Here is an 18,500-nt window from a genome sequence, read left to right on the forward strand (position 1 = left end):
AAGTGCTGTTAAATTAGTTCTTTTCTTAAAAAAAATTACAAACAAGACTACAGGTCATAGCAACCATCATGTGTATTTGATTTAAAGGCATAAGAAAGCACCCAAAATAAACCACAAACACTTACAAGAACTGATCCTAATTTCTCAGATAAATCATTTTGCAATACTTACAATGAAGAGATTTTTGGTTTGACCCCCATGTTGAGAAACGTTCCTAATCATTTTCATCAGTAGTGAATCTTTGAATTTGAAGGCTCGTTTCATTAACATTTTCAGGCCATTTCCTAAAAAATATAATGTTCATCATTAGCCATACTGAGTCAAATATCTCAGCAACAAAATCAGGTTAGACATACAATTATTTAGCACTATTGATTAACTATGCTTCATGTCGATTATTTCACAATGCAACGAAACCGGAATAACTAAAACTCAAATCAAAGGATTACAAGTGTTAATTCTATCAATTTTAAAATGTGTTGGTAAAAACAGAAGCTATCATGGAAACATATTAAAAATATGAAATTACTTGAAATGGAATATCATATTTGTCTGTAAGTGAAATTCCATGCTGATTCCATCTAATAGTATCAAATCAGCAAATATCACAAACACAAAGTATACTGTGAAGGAATACACAGGACTCCAGTATACTAAAGCAATGCAAACAAGGTAGAAATCAAGTTATCCATAGATTATTTGTTCAGAGGGAGTCTATTACTGATGGCTGTACCGCCATGCGGTATTTTGCTAGAACGTGTTCTGGTATGTTAAAATATAATTCACAGCAAGACATGGCATAAGCTCATAGAAAGGTCACAACCAGTATCAGACCTCCAAAGCTTAGAGTTCTAAGTAATATTTGCAATGCTGTTTTGCATTTTTTGTGTTGTACTCAATCCCAAGATAGGTCTCCTCGTCCACTAAGGCCAGTCAACAGCATTTTTATCTCACGTGCTCCAAAACTCTCGTTGATGTGTTATTTTCAGACCTGACCATCTCAATGTATTCTTGCCTTGTCTTCCTACTTCGAACATCCCCAAACATTGGACTCAAAAGTGCTGCCATCCTGAACAGGCACTTATCACTCAATGCCTTTAATTTACAACTTTTATTCTGGTTTAGAAATCTGTCATGGACCTCACCCCTTCCTAGCTCTGCAAACTCCCTCAGCATCACATCCAAGCCTCAAACATGACATCGAAATACTAATACAACAAGTAAATTCAATTGAAGATTGGTGCAATTCGGGATTAAAGACTCTGTGAATTCCACTTCTTTCCTTCTGGTCTAAATATTTGATCTTTGGAAACCCAACAACAAACCAATTATTAATGCAAATTTTTTCAGTTGAATATCTAATTTTTGTGCCAATGAATGTTACTACTTTCTAATTACAATAAATTAGTCATTCTGCAAATTCTTTAGGTAAAGATATTACCTATTCATGTTCTAACTGGGTACAGTTCAGATTCTTGTAACTCAGATGAAAGAAAGAAAGGTGAGAAAAGGAAATTAAGGTTATGCTGAACAACCAAGAAATTCCAATAATCATCACTAATTGCACAATTTCTATGAAAAAAGCCAGACTTGACTTTCATATTTTCTGATCCGTGCTCTAAGAAAAATTCTGACAAGCCACGAGAACTGCAAATAAAACAGAGGTGCAAAATTTTCAAAAACAAAATAATTATTTATAAATAAGTAACTCCTAATAAGAATGTATTCGACAAATCATTTTGTTATGTTTAAAATTTAAGAATCTTATTTACAACAAAAGCAAGAACTGTCATCACCCTTCCTGAATTACTGCAGACAGATGTACCTTGTAATGGTAAAGTCATTGTACGGTTCTTAGAGAGGCACAACTGGTGATGAGATTAACCTGAATGTCACCATACGTCAGGCAAGGGTTGAGGTTGGGAAGGCAGAACCTTCATTGTAACCCTAACCAGCGCGTGAACTGAACGCACACTTAGCATCACTCAGCATCACTCTACAATGCAAACAAGTCATCCAGCCAAATGGGATAACCAATCCCTATTTGCCTTATCCATATACAGTGAGCCCTCAGTTAAATTTGCAGTTGCGTTCCCAAAAGAGTATACTTTTTAATGAAACAACTCTAAGCATATTATATTTTTCTATTGAAGCCAAGGTGCAGTTATAGAACATAGAACATCACAGCACAGTACAGGCCCTTCGGCCCTCGATGTTGTGCCAACCTGTCATACCGATCTCAAGCCCATCTAACCGACACTATTCCATGTACGTCCATATGCTTGTCCAATGACGACTTAAAATGTAGCTAAAGTTGGCAAATCTACTACCATTGCAGGCAAAGCGTTCCATTCTCTTACTACTCTCTCAGTAAAGAAACTACCTCTGACATCTGTCCTATATCTTTCACCCCTCAATTTAAAGCTACGCCCCCTCATGCTCGCCGTCACCATCCTAGGAAAAAGGGTCTCCCTATCCACCCTATCTAACACTCTGATTATTTTATATGTTTCAATTAAGTCACTTCTCAACCTTCTTCTCTCTAATGAAAACAGCCTCAAGTCCCTCAGCCTTTCCTCGTAAACCTTCCCTCCATACCAGGCAACATCCTAGTAAATTTCCTCTGCACCCTTTCCAAAGCTTCCACACCCTTCTGATAATGCGGTGACCAGAACTGTACACAATATTCCAAGTGCGGCCGCACCAGAGTTTTGTACAGCTTCACCATAACCTCTTGGTTCCGGAGCTCGATCCCTCTATTAATAAAAGCTAATTGTAAATAATTTTGGCAACTGCCCTAAACCCTGTGACACATCACTAGTTACAAAGGTGCCTTCCTGAAGATGCCCCTTATCCCAATCGCAACTACTATTAGTTATGTTGGGAAAACCTTCTCAGAAGAAAAAAAATTACACACAGCTCCATGCAAGTTTTAATTTTTTTACATTGCTGAATTCCTATATTGGTAAACAAAATAAATAACTTTAAAGTAACAAGGTAACTTTTAATTTAAAAGTACATCAGTCTTGCTCCTTTCACAAAACCTACTTGACTGCGCCTGTCCCACTTTAACCTCTTTTAGAATTGAATCCAGCACTATCCCTATGAAGATATTAGGTTAACTGGACAGTAAATGTCCTGGTTTCTATCTGCTTCCTCCCTTGAGGAGAAATCACATTTGCTATTTTTGCATCTGTTGAGAAGTTTCTAGAATCTAGGGAATTTAAACCAATGCATTTCTCTCTAGAGCAACCTCTTAAGACTCTAAAAGAAAGTTCATCAGGTCCTGGGTAAATTGCAACTTTTAGGTGCAATAATTTTCACAATATCCTTCTTTTGGCAATTCTAATTGTTTTAATTCCTCCCTTCCTTTCAACCCTGGATTCACAATTTTTAGATGCTGTTTATCCTTCAGTGAAGACAGATGAAATTCATCCATCATTTCCCCATTTTCAGTCCTCAATTCCCTAGATTCACTCACTTGAGAACTAACTCTCAAGTTTCTTATAAAATTAGTTCTCCTCCGCTTGGTTTCCCCAATGTAGAGGCAGCCACACCGGGTACAATAGATACAGTACACCACATTGGCAGATGTGCAGGTGAACCTCTGCTTATTAAGCTTGGGGACCGCTTTGCAGAACACCTCCGCTCGGTTCGCAATAAACAACTGCACCTCCCAGTCGCGAACCATTTCAACTCCCTCCCCTCCCTCCCATTCTTTAGATGACATGTCCATCATGGGCTTCCTGCAGTCCCACAATGATGCCATACGAAGGTTGCAGGAACAGCAACTCATATTCCGCTTGGGAACCCTGCAGCCCAATGGTATCAATGTGGACTTCACCAGCTTCAAAATCTCCCACTCCCCCACCGCATCCCAAAACCAGCCCAGTTCCTCCTCTCCCCCCACTGCATCCCAAAACCAGCCCAGCCTGTCTCTGCCTCCCTAACCTGTTCTTCCTCTCACCCATCCCTTCCTCCCACGTCAAGCCGCACCTCCATCTCCTACCTACTAACCTCATCCCACCTCCTTCACCTGTCCGTCTTCCCTGGACTGACCTATCCGCTCCCTACCTCCCCACCTATACTCTCCTCCCCACCTATCTTCTTTTCTCTCCATCTTCGGTCCGCCTCCCCCTCGTTCCCTATTTAATCCAGAACCCTCACCCCATCCCCCTCTCTGATGAAGGGTCTAGGCCCAAAACCTCAGCTTTTGTGCTCCTGAGATGCTGCTTGGCCTGCTGTGTTCATCCAGCTGCACACGTTATTATCTTAATAACAGTACTGAACTAGCTTGCACTTCGAAAACTTAAAACATAGTTTACAACATAAGATGCATTTTGACAATTTGAAAACATTTAGTAAACGATACAATCTGCACCGTGAGTTACACAAGCAAACAATTTAAGGTCATCGTTTGGGCCTGCAATATATCTCATGTTTGCTGGAGGCTACACATACCCATACAAAAGGCAAACAAAAACTACTTGTATGCCTTCTGCCTTTCTCAACTAAAGTGAAGGAGACAATTATTCCTTGATGCATTCTCCCTCGCAACATCTTGACAAGACTGACTTGCCTGGTTTCAATTTAAACAAAAGGTAAGGGGTTAACAACATGCTCCCTGATGCATCCTGTGTCGATGCCTCAACAAGAGTTAACTTGCCAATCAACCAGTACTCTCTCCTCATGTGCTATATATACATTGCTGTTCCCTCCAAAGTACTGTATTCTTGTAATTCTATACTGATGACTGCAAAACAAAAATTCTGACAGCATGTCTCGTTTTAACAGTTACAAAGGTAGAATGAAGGATTTGCAGACGCCTAGTAAATGTGATGTGGGTTACTCGATTTTACATCAGTTAAACTAACTGGAAAGATTATATTCAGATTATTCTATTACATCACAAATTTAAAATACCTTATGCAATTAATAGGCGGGGCAACTTATACCTAAGTGACCAAAATCCTAAAATCTCAACGCACAGCACGAGTCTGAAGGCGACACCGGAGTGCAGATTGAATAATGAATTCTAAAGCAAGTCAGTATCAAACTGGGCACAATAGCCCAGAACCTGAGATTCTGTTAGTTAAGAGTCATAGGACAAGTTACCGCATTTTGAATCTGAACTTTTGGTATTTTAACGTGATAGATGGAAACACATGCACTTTCAATAAATTAAGATATAAATTCTTTTAATGTCAAACGTGTGTGTGAACACTAGTAAGCCTTACTTGATACCGTACCATGTTTACACGTGATATCATTTCAAAGGATTGTCTCAAGTATGATTCAAATCATAGTATTCTCAGAATCAGCTTGTTTTTTTGCAGCGGTGGGGTGTTCTAACTATACTATCATTTCACCATTGGATTTTGTAAATATTTTCACTGTGGCATAAACGTATAATTGCACCTTTAATCTACTTCTAATAAGACATACATAAAAAAAAATCACAATTATAAAATAAAAAAGTCACCAGAAGTAGAAACTAAATCGAAGGTTATACTCACTCTGACCAGAGTTTAAAAATTAGGATTCTGTCACACTTTAAGCATCAGATTTCAGATAAATTCTTACCTTCACAGATCAGCTGTGCATTTCTTTTGTTAGAAGCTAGGTTAATACAAAAGGATATTAATTCCATATCAATGTGCTCCTCTGCACATTCAAACAACATCTTCATTAACTGGCAACAGAACAGCACACAAATATATCAATTTCTGCAATTACTCTTCAATGTTCAAACATTACTACAGCTCTCAGCTGTTCACATATATTCACAGCTGTTTCCTTTTAAGAAACCAAGAAATAAATCACATGATTGGTATCGTCTTTTCAGACAAACTGCAATTCTCCAAAACATTGTAGTTTGATAGCTGTTCAATAATAATGTTAAGCTAACCTATTCACTGGGAAAACTGATTGGATCAATTAGCTGCCACTTCAAACCTGCCTGATACTACATCCCAATAACTTAAAAATACAACAGGGAATGCATCATAATTGGGAAGCCAAGACTGAGGTAAAATTTCATTTTTGAAGTTTCAAATAGTTGAACGTTTAAACATGATCAAGTCAACCAAGTTTCACTCTTATTATAGTCATTGTTCAATGTGACAGCATCATTGTATCCCTTTTCAAGTAGGCTCTGGAGGGCACCATGACAGCAGATTGATGATCTATTTGAGTCGTACAGGGCACTAATCAGGTTGGGAGTTGTAAATAAGAGACATCAGATAACATGACTGCCTGAATCGTTCCTAGAAATCCAGTGGATAAGCTCTGTATGATGTTGAGTCTCACAGACCAGAAATACCCATATTCAACACCAGGTCAGTGCTGAGTTAAAGGAACTCCACACAATAATGTTAGTACTGCAAATGGCATTAGCATGACTGCAAGGTGCACAATTATGCAAGTTGAAAGAAATATAATGAGCCATAGCTTTAAGGTCTTCCATTGTCAACTAGCCTTGTAATATATGCTGCCTGAGCTCATTTGTGAAAACTGCACAAGTTTCTGCCAGTGACAGAGAAGTCACACCTTAGTAAGCGTAAGAGATTTAAAGGAGGAAACAGAATAAAGGAGAAGAGACTTTAATGATGCAGTGTAATTAAGTATGAAAATTTCAAGGCAAATGGAATGAGTACTTAATCAAGTCACAATACTTTTCCAAAAAATTACTTCTGATGCAAAATTTGACTGCCAGATTACATACTTTGAAACCCAAGTCCATTTCAACATCAAATAGTGCATATAGTTCAATTCACAACTGAGGTCAAATATGGTACAGCACTACTTATACTTGAGTAATTACTACAAATCCAAGTCTGCAGCTGAAGTGTTAGTACGATTTCAAAACTTCACTGCTTATTCAAAAATTAACAGCAGCTTCATCACAGCACTAAGCTGATTATAGCTCAAGTATACCTCTCTTAAATGTGCTTACTGTCACCAGTCATGTTTTTTTAAAAACAGGAAGGTATTTAGATGTTGAATCTATCGTGAAGAAGCAGTGGTATTCCTTCAGACAATTCCCATATTGAGTATCAGATACCATAGTCCCAGGCTAAAATCACTGTGTCTAGACTCTCTGGCACCTGCCTTCACTTATTTACCAGCAACCAGAGGCCTATTCTACACTCCACATCTATGCACCTTCCCCTTTAACATCTTTGAATGATTACAGCAAAAAACGTGCTTTCCTCTAGAATCACTATCTTGACCAATGAGTCCCAAACTCTGTTTGATTCGATCAAGCTGCTTATGAAATTTGACAAGATAATGGCTTCAAAGAGCAAACAGCACTATATGAAAGGACCTCTGGAAGCATTCCATTAGTGTAAGAAAAAAGTGAAAGATCAAAGGGGACTTATCAAAACAATGGCTATTAAAAAGATTGTAAAACAAGGAAGCAGAATATTCCATAGCAAAACTGCTTTTACATTGCATTATTACATCAGTGTAAGCAACTGAGAGAGACAGGAGGCATTTGGAGTGGGTTTGGTTGGTGAGGGGAGGCAGCACATGAGGAAATTTGGTGCTTGAAAAAGGGAGCGCTTTTCTGACCTTTAATGAAAAGAAGTTGTCCAAGAGAAAGAACTGGAGAGCAGTAGCTGTGGAGACTGGATTCTGAAAGTATTAATTAGGTGAGCAGGTATGTGCGTGTTAGTTGAATTTGAAGTTTCATTTCTCTCAACGAATGAGGGAGCAGTTTAACTGATACGGAGTAGACACAAATTGTATCAACTTTGTACTTTAATTATTTAAGCCACTTGCTTTAACCATGGAAAATTTGCAATCTCATGGTCAGCTATATCTTCCATTTTACATTATCACCAACCAGGTGATGAAATCTTGGTGAGACCGCATCTGGAATACTGTGTATAATACAAGTCTCCTTATTCTATGAAATTGCAATTGGAAGAGTTCAGAGAAAGTTTGTTAGACTAATATCTCGAAAGGAAAGCTTTTTTGTGAGGATAGGTTAGATAGGCTAAGCTTGTATATGCTGGAGTTTAGAACAGTAAAAAGTGGCTTCACTTAAATTTAAAATCTCAAGGAGTCCTGACAGGGAGGACGCTGAAAGGAGAATCTAGAGGGGGGCTTCTGAAATACTGGGTGGTTACCTGAATCAGGTTGCCAGACAGGATTTTGGGGTCACGAGCTCCTAAGCAGCAAGGTCCGCTGTAGAGCTTAGACAGATTTCCCTTAAAATGCTCACAACTTATTTATTTACAGGCAGCCTGTCTAATCGACTGTTCACAGAGGCCTGATTCCTGCTGTGTGAAATGGTTGGTGTTCATTCTGTCTGCCTTTTCATCATCTGCCCCACTAGATAGAACCCTTCCTATTCATGTACCCATCCAGATCCTTTTAAAATTCACTGTACCAGCCACCACCACTTCCTCTGGCAGATCATTCCTTACATGTACCACACCCTCTGTGTAAAAACATTGCTCCTCAGGTCCATTTTTTAATCTTATCTCTCCCGCCTTATACCTATGCTCTCCACTTTTCAACTCCCTTACACAGGGAAAAAGACCTTGGATATTTCACCCCAGCTATACCCATCATGATTTTATAAACCTCTATAAGGTCACTCCTCAGCCTCCAACACTCCAGGGAAAATAGCCCCAGCCTATTCAGCCTCTCCCAATAGCTCAAACGTTCCAACTCTGGCAACATCCTTGAAAATCTTTTCTGCACACTTTAAAGTTTAACAAAAAACTAGAATTGTTTGCAGTATTCCAAAAGTGGCCTGAACAATGCCCTGTACCATGACATCCCAACTCCTACACTCAATGCACTGACCAAAAAAGACAAGCATACCAAACATCATCTTCACTACCCTACCAACCTGAGATTCCACTTTCAAGGAACAACAAACCTGCCCTCCCCAAGATCCTACGTTAAGTGTACATGTCCTGCCCTGATTTGCCTTATCAAAAATGCAACAATTTCAACAACGATTGATCAACAGTATATTTACACTGAGTTAAATAAGTTAAGCTATAATAATTGGACAGAATACAATAAACTTCGCAGTATTATTTGTGATATTTAATTTTTGCTCGTTTAAACAAAGTTTTCCAATCAGGATAAACAAGGGTCCTACACCAACCTCTGGAAAATTCCACAACAAACCTTCCTCCAATCCCATAAAAATTCATTGATCATTATAACCTGATTCCTATCAATTAGCAAATTTATATCCACTAGTCACTGAGTTATACTGAAAAATTAATGATTTTTTTGTTTTCATGGATGCTACCAGATCTGCTGCATGTAAAAGGTTTCAAAAAAGTAAAATAGGCCATCCAATCCCTCAAGACCACTGACCAAATCCTGTACGTGTCAGAGAGAAGGGTCTCTGAGCGTGTTAATGGGAAGTTTTGTTGATGCTCTGCAGGGTTTATGACAGAGTAACCAGTCAGGTTCATGAGCATGTTTTGGTTCAGCGATAATCAGGGATTGATATTGGTTTAGGAAATGCAGAGATTAGAAATTTGAGCAGTTTTGGACAAAACCTGATAGTGGTCAGGAGCACAATACAGGGCCACAAGACAATGCAGCAAATAAGTTACCTTTGTAGAGCGTTAGCTTGTGCAACTGCCAGATCAAAAACATTTATTTAAAATTTCCATAATATTAAAAGACAGAGAAAGTCAAGGCTTTGATTCTGAGGATATTCATATTAAACTTCACAATTGACAGGAAAGAACTGGGAACAATCAATTGTGCAGAACTGAAAGAGTTGAGACAGATGGATATTTTCTCTAGGTGTGAAACTGTGAAGTGATGGTGCTGGGGAATTGATGAGATGTTGTTTCACTATGTTTTAAAATCTTTTAAACTTGTTTTATAATTAGATAGATTGTTTTTTGTTGTAAAATAAACTTAACTTTGATTGTTGATGGAAATCTGTAACTGTGTGGTTTTTTCTGTAACCTTGGCTTTTTTTGGGTGCTTTTGAACATAATGTTATATAGCAAAATAACATGATCTATTGAGCCAGGTTTGATTCTGGAATCTGACTTGTCTAATAGTAACATCAGCTGGATCATTAGAAGGTAGATTGGAAAAAATATACAGAAATCATTCACATAATATTTACCTTTAGTCATATTTTTGAAATGATCCTGGTGTATATTTTAATAGGATTATTTTCTATGATCCATTAGTTAAAGTACTAATCTGAGTTCATTTAGGTGATCTTATGGAGGTTATGGTTAAGAAGCTATTTTTACCTGTGGAATGCAATCAGTGTACGCAAACATGGATTTGAAGCGATCATCCATGGTGACATGGTACAGAATACACATCACTACTTGTCTATGGCTTTCAATTCCTGGAAAAGAAGAGGAAACACAATGATGTTGTCAACCACATCAAAATCTCAGACATTTCTCTCTTGGAAATACACTTTCCAACATAAACATTAAAGAACTTGAAAATCCTCTGAAAAGTTTCTATTTTAACTCCTGTGCTCTGAGCAGAGCTTTGATTCATGTTTATATTTACAGTACCTTGTGTACAGCATCCAGTTCTAGACATCCGACAAAAATTTCATGGCTGATATTTGGTTCACAATTAAGAGATTATATCTATGTTTATTCATTGCACATCAAATCTAGTCTGTTGTATACTTATGGATAATGCATTCTCCCTGTGTTTGTGTTGTATAAACAGGAATATTATGCCTCAGTAGTCAGATATGGAGTAAGAAGAAACTTTGTTCTGCTCTTGTCACAGCACCTGAGGAAAAATTTACTTTGAGTGGGTGCAGAACAAATTCACCAGATTTCTAAAACAATTAAACGATGAGGAACATGTACATCAAAAAATGCATTCTCGTGTACTAGAAATCAATGGAGTCATCTGGTTAAGGTGTTTAAAGGATTCTAACCACATTAGAAACTATCATTTGGTGGAACAGTCCAGAATAAAGTGAAGTTACCTTCAAATTAGAGTTTGGTTATTCACAGCTGATGTCAGAATGCATTTCTTCTGAAACCAAGTAGTCAAAATTTGGGAATTCTAACTGTCCACCCTTCTCGGCCCAAACTCAACAAACCTCACCACGTGCCCAAAAGAAGAGTTGCTGAGGCCAGGACAATTGAAACTTCCAGGAATAATAGACAAGATTTTTGTTAGGTAAAACAATTGAATAATGTGGAATAAAAGCAATGATTAGAATTACGAAACAAATTAGCCATGATCCAAGTGCATGATGGAACAATTGGTCTACTCACCAATACAACAACTTATAAATATAAGAATAACACAATAAAACACAAAGAACATCGCAGAAGCACTATAAACAAAATATGAGCCATGTAAGGAGGTCTCAGGTCAAACAGCCAAAGGGATGGTCTTAAAGGGTGAAAAGGAAGGGAGAGGCAGAGTGGTGCCGAGAGACCCAAGTTACATCCAAGGCAACTGGAGGATACAGACACCAATATTCAAGAGGCCCAGATGAGAGCGCAGACATCTTGAAGGGTTTGGGACTGGAAAAGATGACAAGGGGTAAAGAGGTATGGGGCCGTAGTAGGTTGAAAATAAGATCGAGAATTTTAAAATTCAGAAATAGAAATACATCTTCGCTGAATGGAAACTAGCGCTTAATAAGGTAGATTGTCGTTTTAATGACCTCAAGTTTAGAGGGGATAAAATGTGATAGACCAAGCAGGATTGCATTGGAAAGGTCGTAATAAAGACATGAAAGAAGATTTCAGCATGAAATGCAGAAACAAGAGCAAAGTCAGCCAATGTTCGAGATGGAAATCAATGACCACTGTACAAGTGCAAAAATAACGTTAGAAGCTCGAGATCAACTGCGACACTAAATTTGTAAACGCAGTAGACACATCCCTTTCTTTCTATCAATCAAATACATATCTGACCTTTCAGTAAGAAATGTCTGCCTGTCTTTAGTTTTATACTTTGCTTTTTCAGACTCTGTATGTTGCATTACAAAACGTGACATTTGTCCTTTGAGACAGCATTTTGGTTTGGTAACAGGGAAGTAAATTTCCTGCAGTTTCAGGTTCAAGGGGTCTCTGCTTACAGTCAAGTTGTTTTATAAATAACTACTGCAATAACTTAATGTATTAAAACTTGATCTTATTTAACATGATTGAAAAGTTACGTTTGCTCTGTCCAAAAGAAATCAAGTGCTGTTTCCTAAAATGATACTCTGCATATGAAGTATCAGCAGATTATTGAGTATACAGATGGGTACATAATGGCCAGTAGCAATGGTGCTCACCCCAGCTTCAAAAGAATGATCTCTGCAGCATGGATTTTTGCCTTTTCTGGTATGTGTTTGAATCTGGGGGCAATCCAAGGGTATCACCAATTATCTAACAGCAGTAATGTCATCAAGCAGGGTAAGAAGCATTCCATGCGCAGCAAACCAAGGGAGGCAGGCTGTCAATCATGTAATTGCCATCTCCAGATGATTCAAAGAACACACATGCACAAAGAGAGTGACGTTATTCCTAAGTAGCAGAAAGCAGTTGACTTCAGAGGGATTAGATAAAGTTAATTATTGAGCAGAACACAGCAACAGTCTAGCTCCTCAGAAAATCTTATTGAATCATTTATATATTCCATAGGTAGCAAGCCTCTATTGGATGGCACCCTAGGAGCACAACACTTCTTTAGTAATTCATGAATGGATGCCCAAGATCACTGCTCAAATTCAATGGATGTGAGCCCCCAACATTCTGTCTCAAAAATAAGCATGCAACGAATGAAATTCCTTGTAGAGGGGAAGAATCTTTTTCACACGAATATATCTTTGGTTACCTTCTACTTTGTAGAATGGTTTACTCGAGAATTGTAAAGCAATAGGTCTTGCTTGTAATCATTACTTTTGTCTCAGGAAAAGGATTAGTTGAAAAATGACAGAAGCTGCAATGTTACATTTGACCTTTCTGATGTAACGACCCACTGACCCCAGCGGCACATGTACAGGGTCATTTTGGCATTCACAGCAATTATACCAGATAGTACCCTTAATGCTTCATTAATTAATTAAAAAGGTAGTGATTTTACCTGAAGAAAAGGAGAAATACTAGAAAAAAAATTTGAGATTGACAATAGGAAATTCCAGAACGTACGAAACAAGCAAAATATTTATCAAAACCATCACACACTTCCTGTTATAGTAGTTTTCTTTATCCTGGCTCTTGTAGTTTAACTCAGACACTGATGAGATCACACAGTTGAGCCAGTAGATTAGACTACAGGCTCCACATTGCAAATAAATATCACAAGTATCGTGGCAGAGTATTTGTGCAACTTCTTTTCAGTCCAATTATTTTGTGGCACGCGAAGTATCAACTTAATCAATCCGAAGTGTTCCATTAGACAAATGCTTAGCAAACTTTCAAAACTTATTCCAGTGTGGAGCCAAGGACAATTAAGTATAAATACTGCTAAAATGCTGCAAAAGCAAGATCATGAATAAATTTTCTACATCTCATTCAAAACATGAAAATTTTGCCCTTATATCAGCATTTTAAGACAAGTGCAATCACATCAGATTTCATTTTGCATCATTACTGCAGGCTGTATCTTGTACTCCACAGTAAGTAGATAAAGCTGAAGAATACCTAATATTCCAAAAGCTAATTAGATCTAAGAATTATGCAAATGGCTACTATAAGACCAATAACTATAAATTTAAATTAACATTTTAAATTAAAAAGGTAACACTATTTAAATCTGTAAATACAGCTCCCAATATTGATATAACAATTTGCTCTTGCATGATGCCTTTTAATGTACAAAATATCACAAAGCACTAGAATCATTGATTGATTATATTTATTGTCACATGTACGTGTGTACAGTGAAAAGATTTGTTTGCAAGCAGTACAGGCAGATCATAAGGACATACAGATCATACAGTGAAAAAATAACTGAAAGAGTAAGGCATACAAGTTACACTACACAGGATGTGCACTAGGCAAGATCAACGTTAATAACAGAATCCCTGTTATCCCCAGTGCAGAAAGGCGCCATTTGGCCCATTGAATCCACACTGATCCTTTGAAGAGTATCCCACCCTGATGCTCCCTGTAGGTAGGCCCACAATGCCTTCGGGAAAGGAATTCTAGGATTCTGACCCAGTGACATGAACGAACGGTAGGTGTTAGAGGTTAAGCGTTTGGAACTTATTGCTGATGGAATCTTTTGCAAGTTGCTCTACTGCATTTTGTAGATGGTACATAATACTCTCACAGTATGTCAGTGGTGGAGAGACTACTGATCAAATAAGGTAGACTAGTAGGAAGAGTGTGGCACAATGAAATTTACCCTTCCTTTCTGCATTTAGTTATTGAATTTACATTCCACTAGCTGCCTTGTTGGGATCTGAACTTGTGTCTCTGGAAAACTAATTCAGTAACATTACCACCATGCTTCTTGGCATGACTACTACATTCATTGAAGTAAGTGTATAATATTGCAGTCTCTCAATTGTGCTATGCAGATGGACAGCTTTGGAGACTTAGGACATGAGTTAATTGCCACAGAACTCCGCATCTTTGGCCTACTCTTGTAAATATAATATTTATTATAGGTCTGATCCAGTTAAGTTTCTGATCACTGCTAATCCCCAGGATGCTGGTGGATTCATTAATGATAGTAGCATGAGCGTCATGGGAAGGTGCTAAGTATGATCATTGCCAGACATTTATTTGGAACAAATGTTACTTGCCACTCATCAGCTGAATCCTCAAGGTTGTCCAGGAGTCAAACAAGCAGAATTAGAATTAATCAATATTCTCAATTATCATCAAATCTCAATTAAAGCCACATCACAAAGAAAGCATCAATGTTCTAATTAGTTCATCAATATATTTGAATTGATAAAAGATAAAAAAAATTAACAAAACTTTACTTTCCAAAATAACTGAAAGGGACATTACATACAAAAAGCAACCACCCTAAACACACCTTCCGAAAACTTGATGAGTCACAACTAATGCGCGTCCATCCTACATATATAAATTTGGAATGTTTTAACCAGATATAACACTACTGCTTCAGTAGGTGTCTCATACTCAGATTCATATATAAAATATTTGGCAGTGTTCATTTCTGGAGATTCCGCTACATTTTACCCCAAATGTTGGGAGCAATGTAGTTGACTCTCAACTGCTCTCTGAAAAAGGCTAGCATGCCACTTAGTTGTACCACCATCATAGAATCGCTACAGTATGGAAACAGGCTCTTCAGCCCAACAAGTCCACACCAACCATCAAAGCATCCCAACCAAGGTCATTCCCCTCTAACTCTCATAATCCACACATCCCCAGACATTATGGGGCAATTTAGCATGGCCAATCTACCTAGCATGCACATCTTTGGATTGCGGGAGGAAACCAGAACACCCAGAGGAAACCCACGCAGACACGAGGAGAACAGGCAAACTCCACACAGAAGGTCACCCGAAGATGGAATTGAACCCTGGTCCCTGGTGCTGTGAAGCAACAGTGCTAACCCCTGAGCCACCGTGCCGCCCTATATATACTTACCAATTGCGACAAAGTCTCCAAGATATAAAACCGAATAGATCACCTGGCATCGAGCTCGGCACCCAAAACTACAACGGCAGAAACAGCTCTGCTGACCCTGCTTACTCTTTACGAACATCTGGGGCTAGTGCCAAAATGGTACAGCTGTCTCTGAATAGGCAAGCAACAGGTTGACACAGTCATACCCTCAAAGTTATACCTACAATGTTCCAGACACAATCACCATCCCCATCCCCAGATATATCCTGACCCATCGACAGGACAGACTCAGCAGAGGTGGGGGCACAATGGTATACAGTCGAGAGAGAGCTGCCCTAGGAGTCTTCAACACCGGACTCCATGAAGTCTCATGGCTTCAGCTTAAACACAGGCAAGAAAACCTACTGACTAACATCTACTGTCTTCACTCAGCCGATGAATTAGTATTCCTCCACGTTGGACAATACTTACAAAAAGCACTGAGGATGGCAAGGGCACAAAATGTACTCTGGGTGGGGGATTTCAATGTCCATCAAGAGTGGCATGGCAGCAGTACTACTGATCGAGCTGTTAAGGTCCAAAATGATATAGCTGCTAGATCGGGTGTGCAGCAAGTAGCGAGGGAAGTGACAGGAGGGAAAAACATACCTGACTTCAACCTTACCAATCTGCCAACACCAGGTGCATCCATCCATGACAGTATCGGTAAGGGTGACCACTGCAGAGTCCTTGTGTAGATGAAGTCCTGTCCTCACATTGAGAATAACCTCCATCGTGTTATACGGCACTATCACTGTGCTAAATGGGACAGACTTCGAACAGATCTAGCAACTGTGGACTGGGCACCCAGGAGGAATAGTGAGTCAACAGCAGCTGAATTGTTCTCCAGCACAATCTGTAACCTCATGACCTGGCATATCCCCCATTCAACCATTACTATCAAACCATAGGATCAACCCTGGTTCAATGGAGAGTGCCGGAGGGCATGCCAGGAGCAGCACCAGGCATATCTGAAGACGAGGTGTCAACCTGGTGAAGCCAAACAGGACAATGTGCATGCCAAACAGCAAAAGCAGCAAGTGATAGACAGAGCTAAAGCCACCCCACAACCAACAGATTAGATCTAAGCTCTACAATCCTGCCACATCCAAGGTCACAGGCTAGGAATACTGTGGCAAGTAACATACCTCCTGACTCCTCAAAGCATGTCATTCATCTACAAGGCAGCACTGGACAACTGCAGCCACAAGAACAATCAAGATGCTTGACACCATCCAGGACAGAGCAGCCTGCTTGATGGGCACTACATCAGCAAGCATCCACTCCCTACATCACCAATGCTCAGTGGCAGCAGTGTGTACTACTAACAAGAAGCATTGCAGAAATTCACCAAAATTCCTCAGACAGCACCTTCCATACCCATGACTATTTCATCCAGAAGGACAAGGGCAGCAGATATATGGGAACACTACTACTTTTAAGTTCCCCTCCAAGCTACTCACCTCCCCGATTTGGAAATAAATCACTATTCTTTCATTGTCACTGTCAAAATCCTTGAATTCTCTCCAAAACGGCATTGTGGGTTAACCCAAAGCACGTGGACTGCAGAGTTTCAAGAGGGCAGCTCATCGCCTCCTTCTCAAGGGCAACTACAGACAGGCAATAAACGAACACAGAGAAAAGCACCAGATAAGTCAAGAACATCATAATCCTACCAGCATACAAAGGGCGCATGACCATCATTATGAACAAACCAGACTATGTTAAGAAAGCGATAATGGGAACTGCAGAATCCAAGATAATAAAATGTGAGGCTGGATGAACACAGCAGGCCCAGCAGCATCTCAGGAGCACAAAAGCAAAAACGTCAGCTTTTGTGCTCCTGAGCCTGCTGTGTTCATCCAGCCTCTCATTTTATTACCACAGCTAGGTAATAGGATCACCCAGACACTGAAGAGTCAAATGAATGCAGGGTACATAACCTAGACGGACTATATGAGAATGAATCCAGAAGGCACAAACACACCCCCTGCCCCCCCCCACCCCGTTTTTATGGGCTTCCTGAAGTAAACAAACCAGATATCCCCCTCAGATCCATTGTCTCCCTACCTGGCACACCTTCACACAAACTGGCCAAGGACCTACAGAGACTGAAACACCTAGTCGATGAATCACCCCATTCCATCCACTCAACCCAAGAATTTCTCAACACCCTCTGTATCCTTTGACGTCACAGCCTTACTCACATCAATTGACATCCCACTAGCCAAACAATAGCCACATTACTAGAGGAAGCAACAACACATGACAACTTAAACTACTAGACCTGTGCCTCACCATACACTTTGTCTTTAGTGGTCAAGTACACAAATAGATCAATGGTACACCAATGGGGTCACCCACCTCACGACTCATTGCAGAAGCAGTCACGCCAAGACTAAAACACACCACCCTCCACCACATTCAATCTAAACTGTAGATCCGATACTTAGATGACACATGTGTCATTATTAAATGCAACAAGTTAGAAGCAACCCACCACCTCATCAACCGCATATTTGCAGGGATTAAATTCACAAGGGAAGAAGAAACCAACAATCATCTTCCATTTCTGGATATTAAAGTTGAGTGTATGGCTAACCGAGAGTTCCAGAACTCTGTATATGGAAAACAAACCACATGGATCAAATCCTCAATTTCCAGAGCAACCACCCCAATGTCCACAAACGAAGCTGCATTAGGACTCTATTTAAATGGGTCAGGACACACTGCAACACCTCGGAACTTTACATGAAAGAGGAAGAGCACCTATACAAAATCCTCGCTATGAATGGATATCCCCGCAACTTCATCCACAGATGCCTATTTAACAGGCAACAAGAGGACACAATACATCCTAACACACCGGCCACACTGCCCTAGATCAAGAACATATCGGAACTGACAAGACTCCTAAGACCACGA

The 18,500-nt window shown here is 39.4% G+C and overlaps 1 protein-coding gene across 5 annotated transcripts in view; it reads right to left on the reverse strand.

Annotated features, from left to right (window-relative positions):
- The window catches only part of kifap3a (kinesin-associated protein 3a), a 209,501-nt gene that overhangs the window by 63,066 nt on the left and 127,935 nt on the right, over window positions 1-18,500 (reverse strand). For all 5 annotated transcript variants that reach the window (XM_059647846.1, XM_059647844.1, XM_059647848.1 and 2 more), the window contains 3 exons: window positions 10,257-10,357; window positions 5,584-5,692; window positions 172-284 (listed from right to left, as the gene is read on the reverse strand). In XM_059647846.1, coding sequence (XP_059503829.1) covers window positions 172-284; window positions 5,584-5,692; window positions 10,257-10,357 — 323 coding nt within the window. The remainder of the gene's footprint in view (window positions 1-171; window positions 285-5,583; window positions 5,693-10,256; window positions 10,358-18,500) is intronic.

Source organism: Stegostoma tigrinum, chromosome 8 (assembly GCF_030684315.1).
Source record: "Stegostoma tigrinum isolate sSteTig4 chromosome 8, sSteTig4.hap1, whole genome shotgun sequence".
In the NCBI taxonomy this organism is placed as follows: domain Eukaryota; kingdom Metazoa; phylum Chordata; class Chondrichthyes; order Orectolobiformes; family Stegostomatidae; genus Stegostoma; species Stegostoma tigrinum.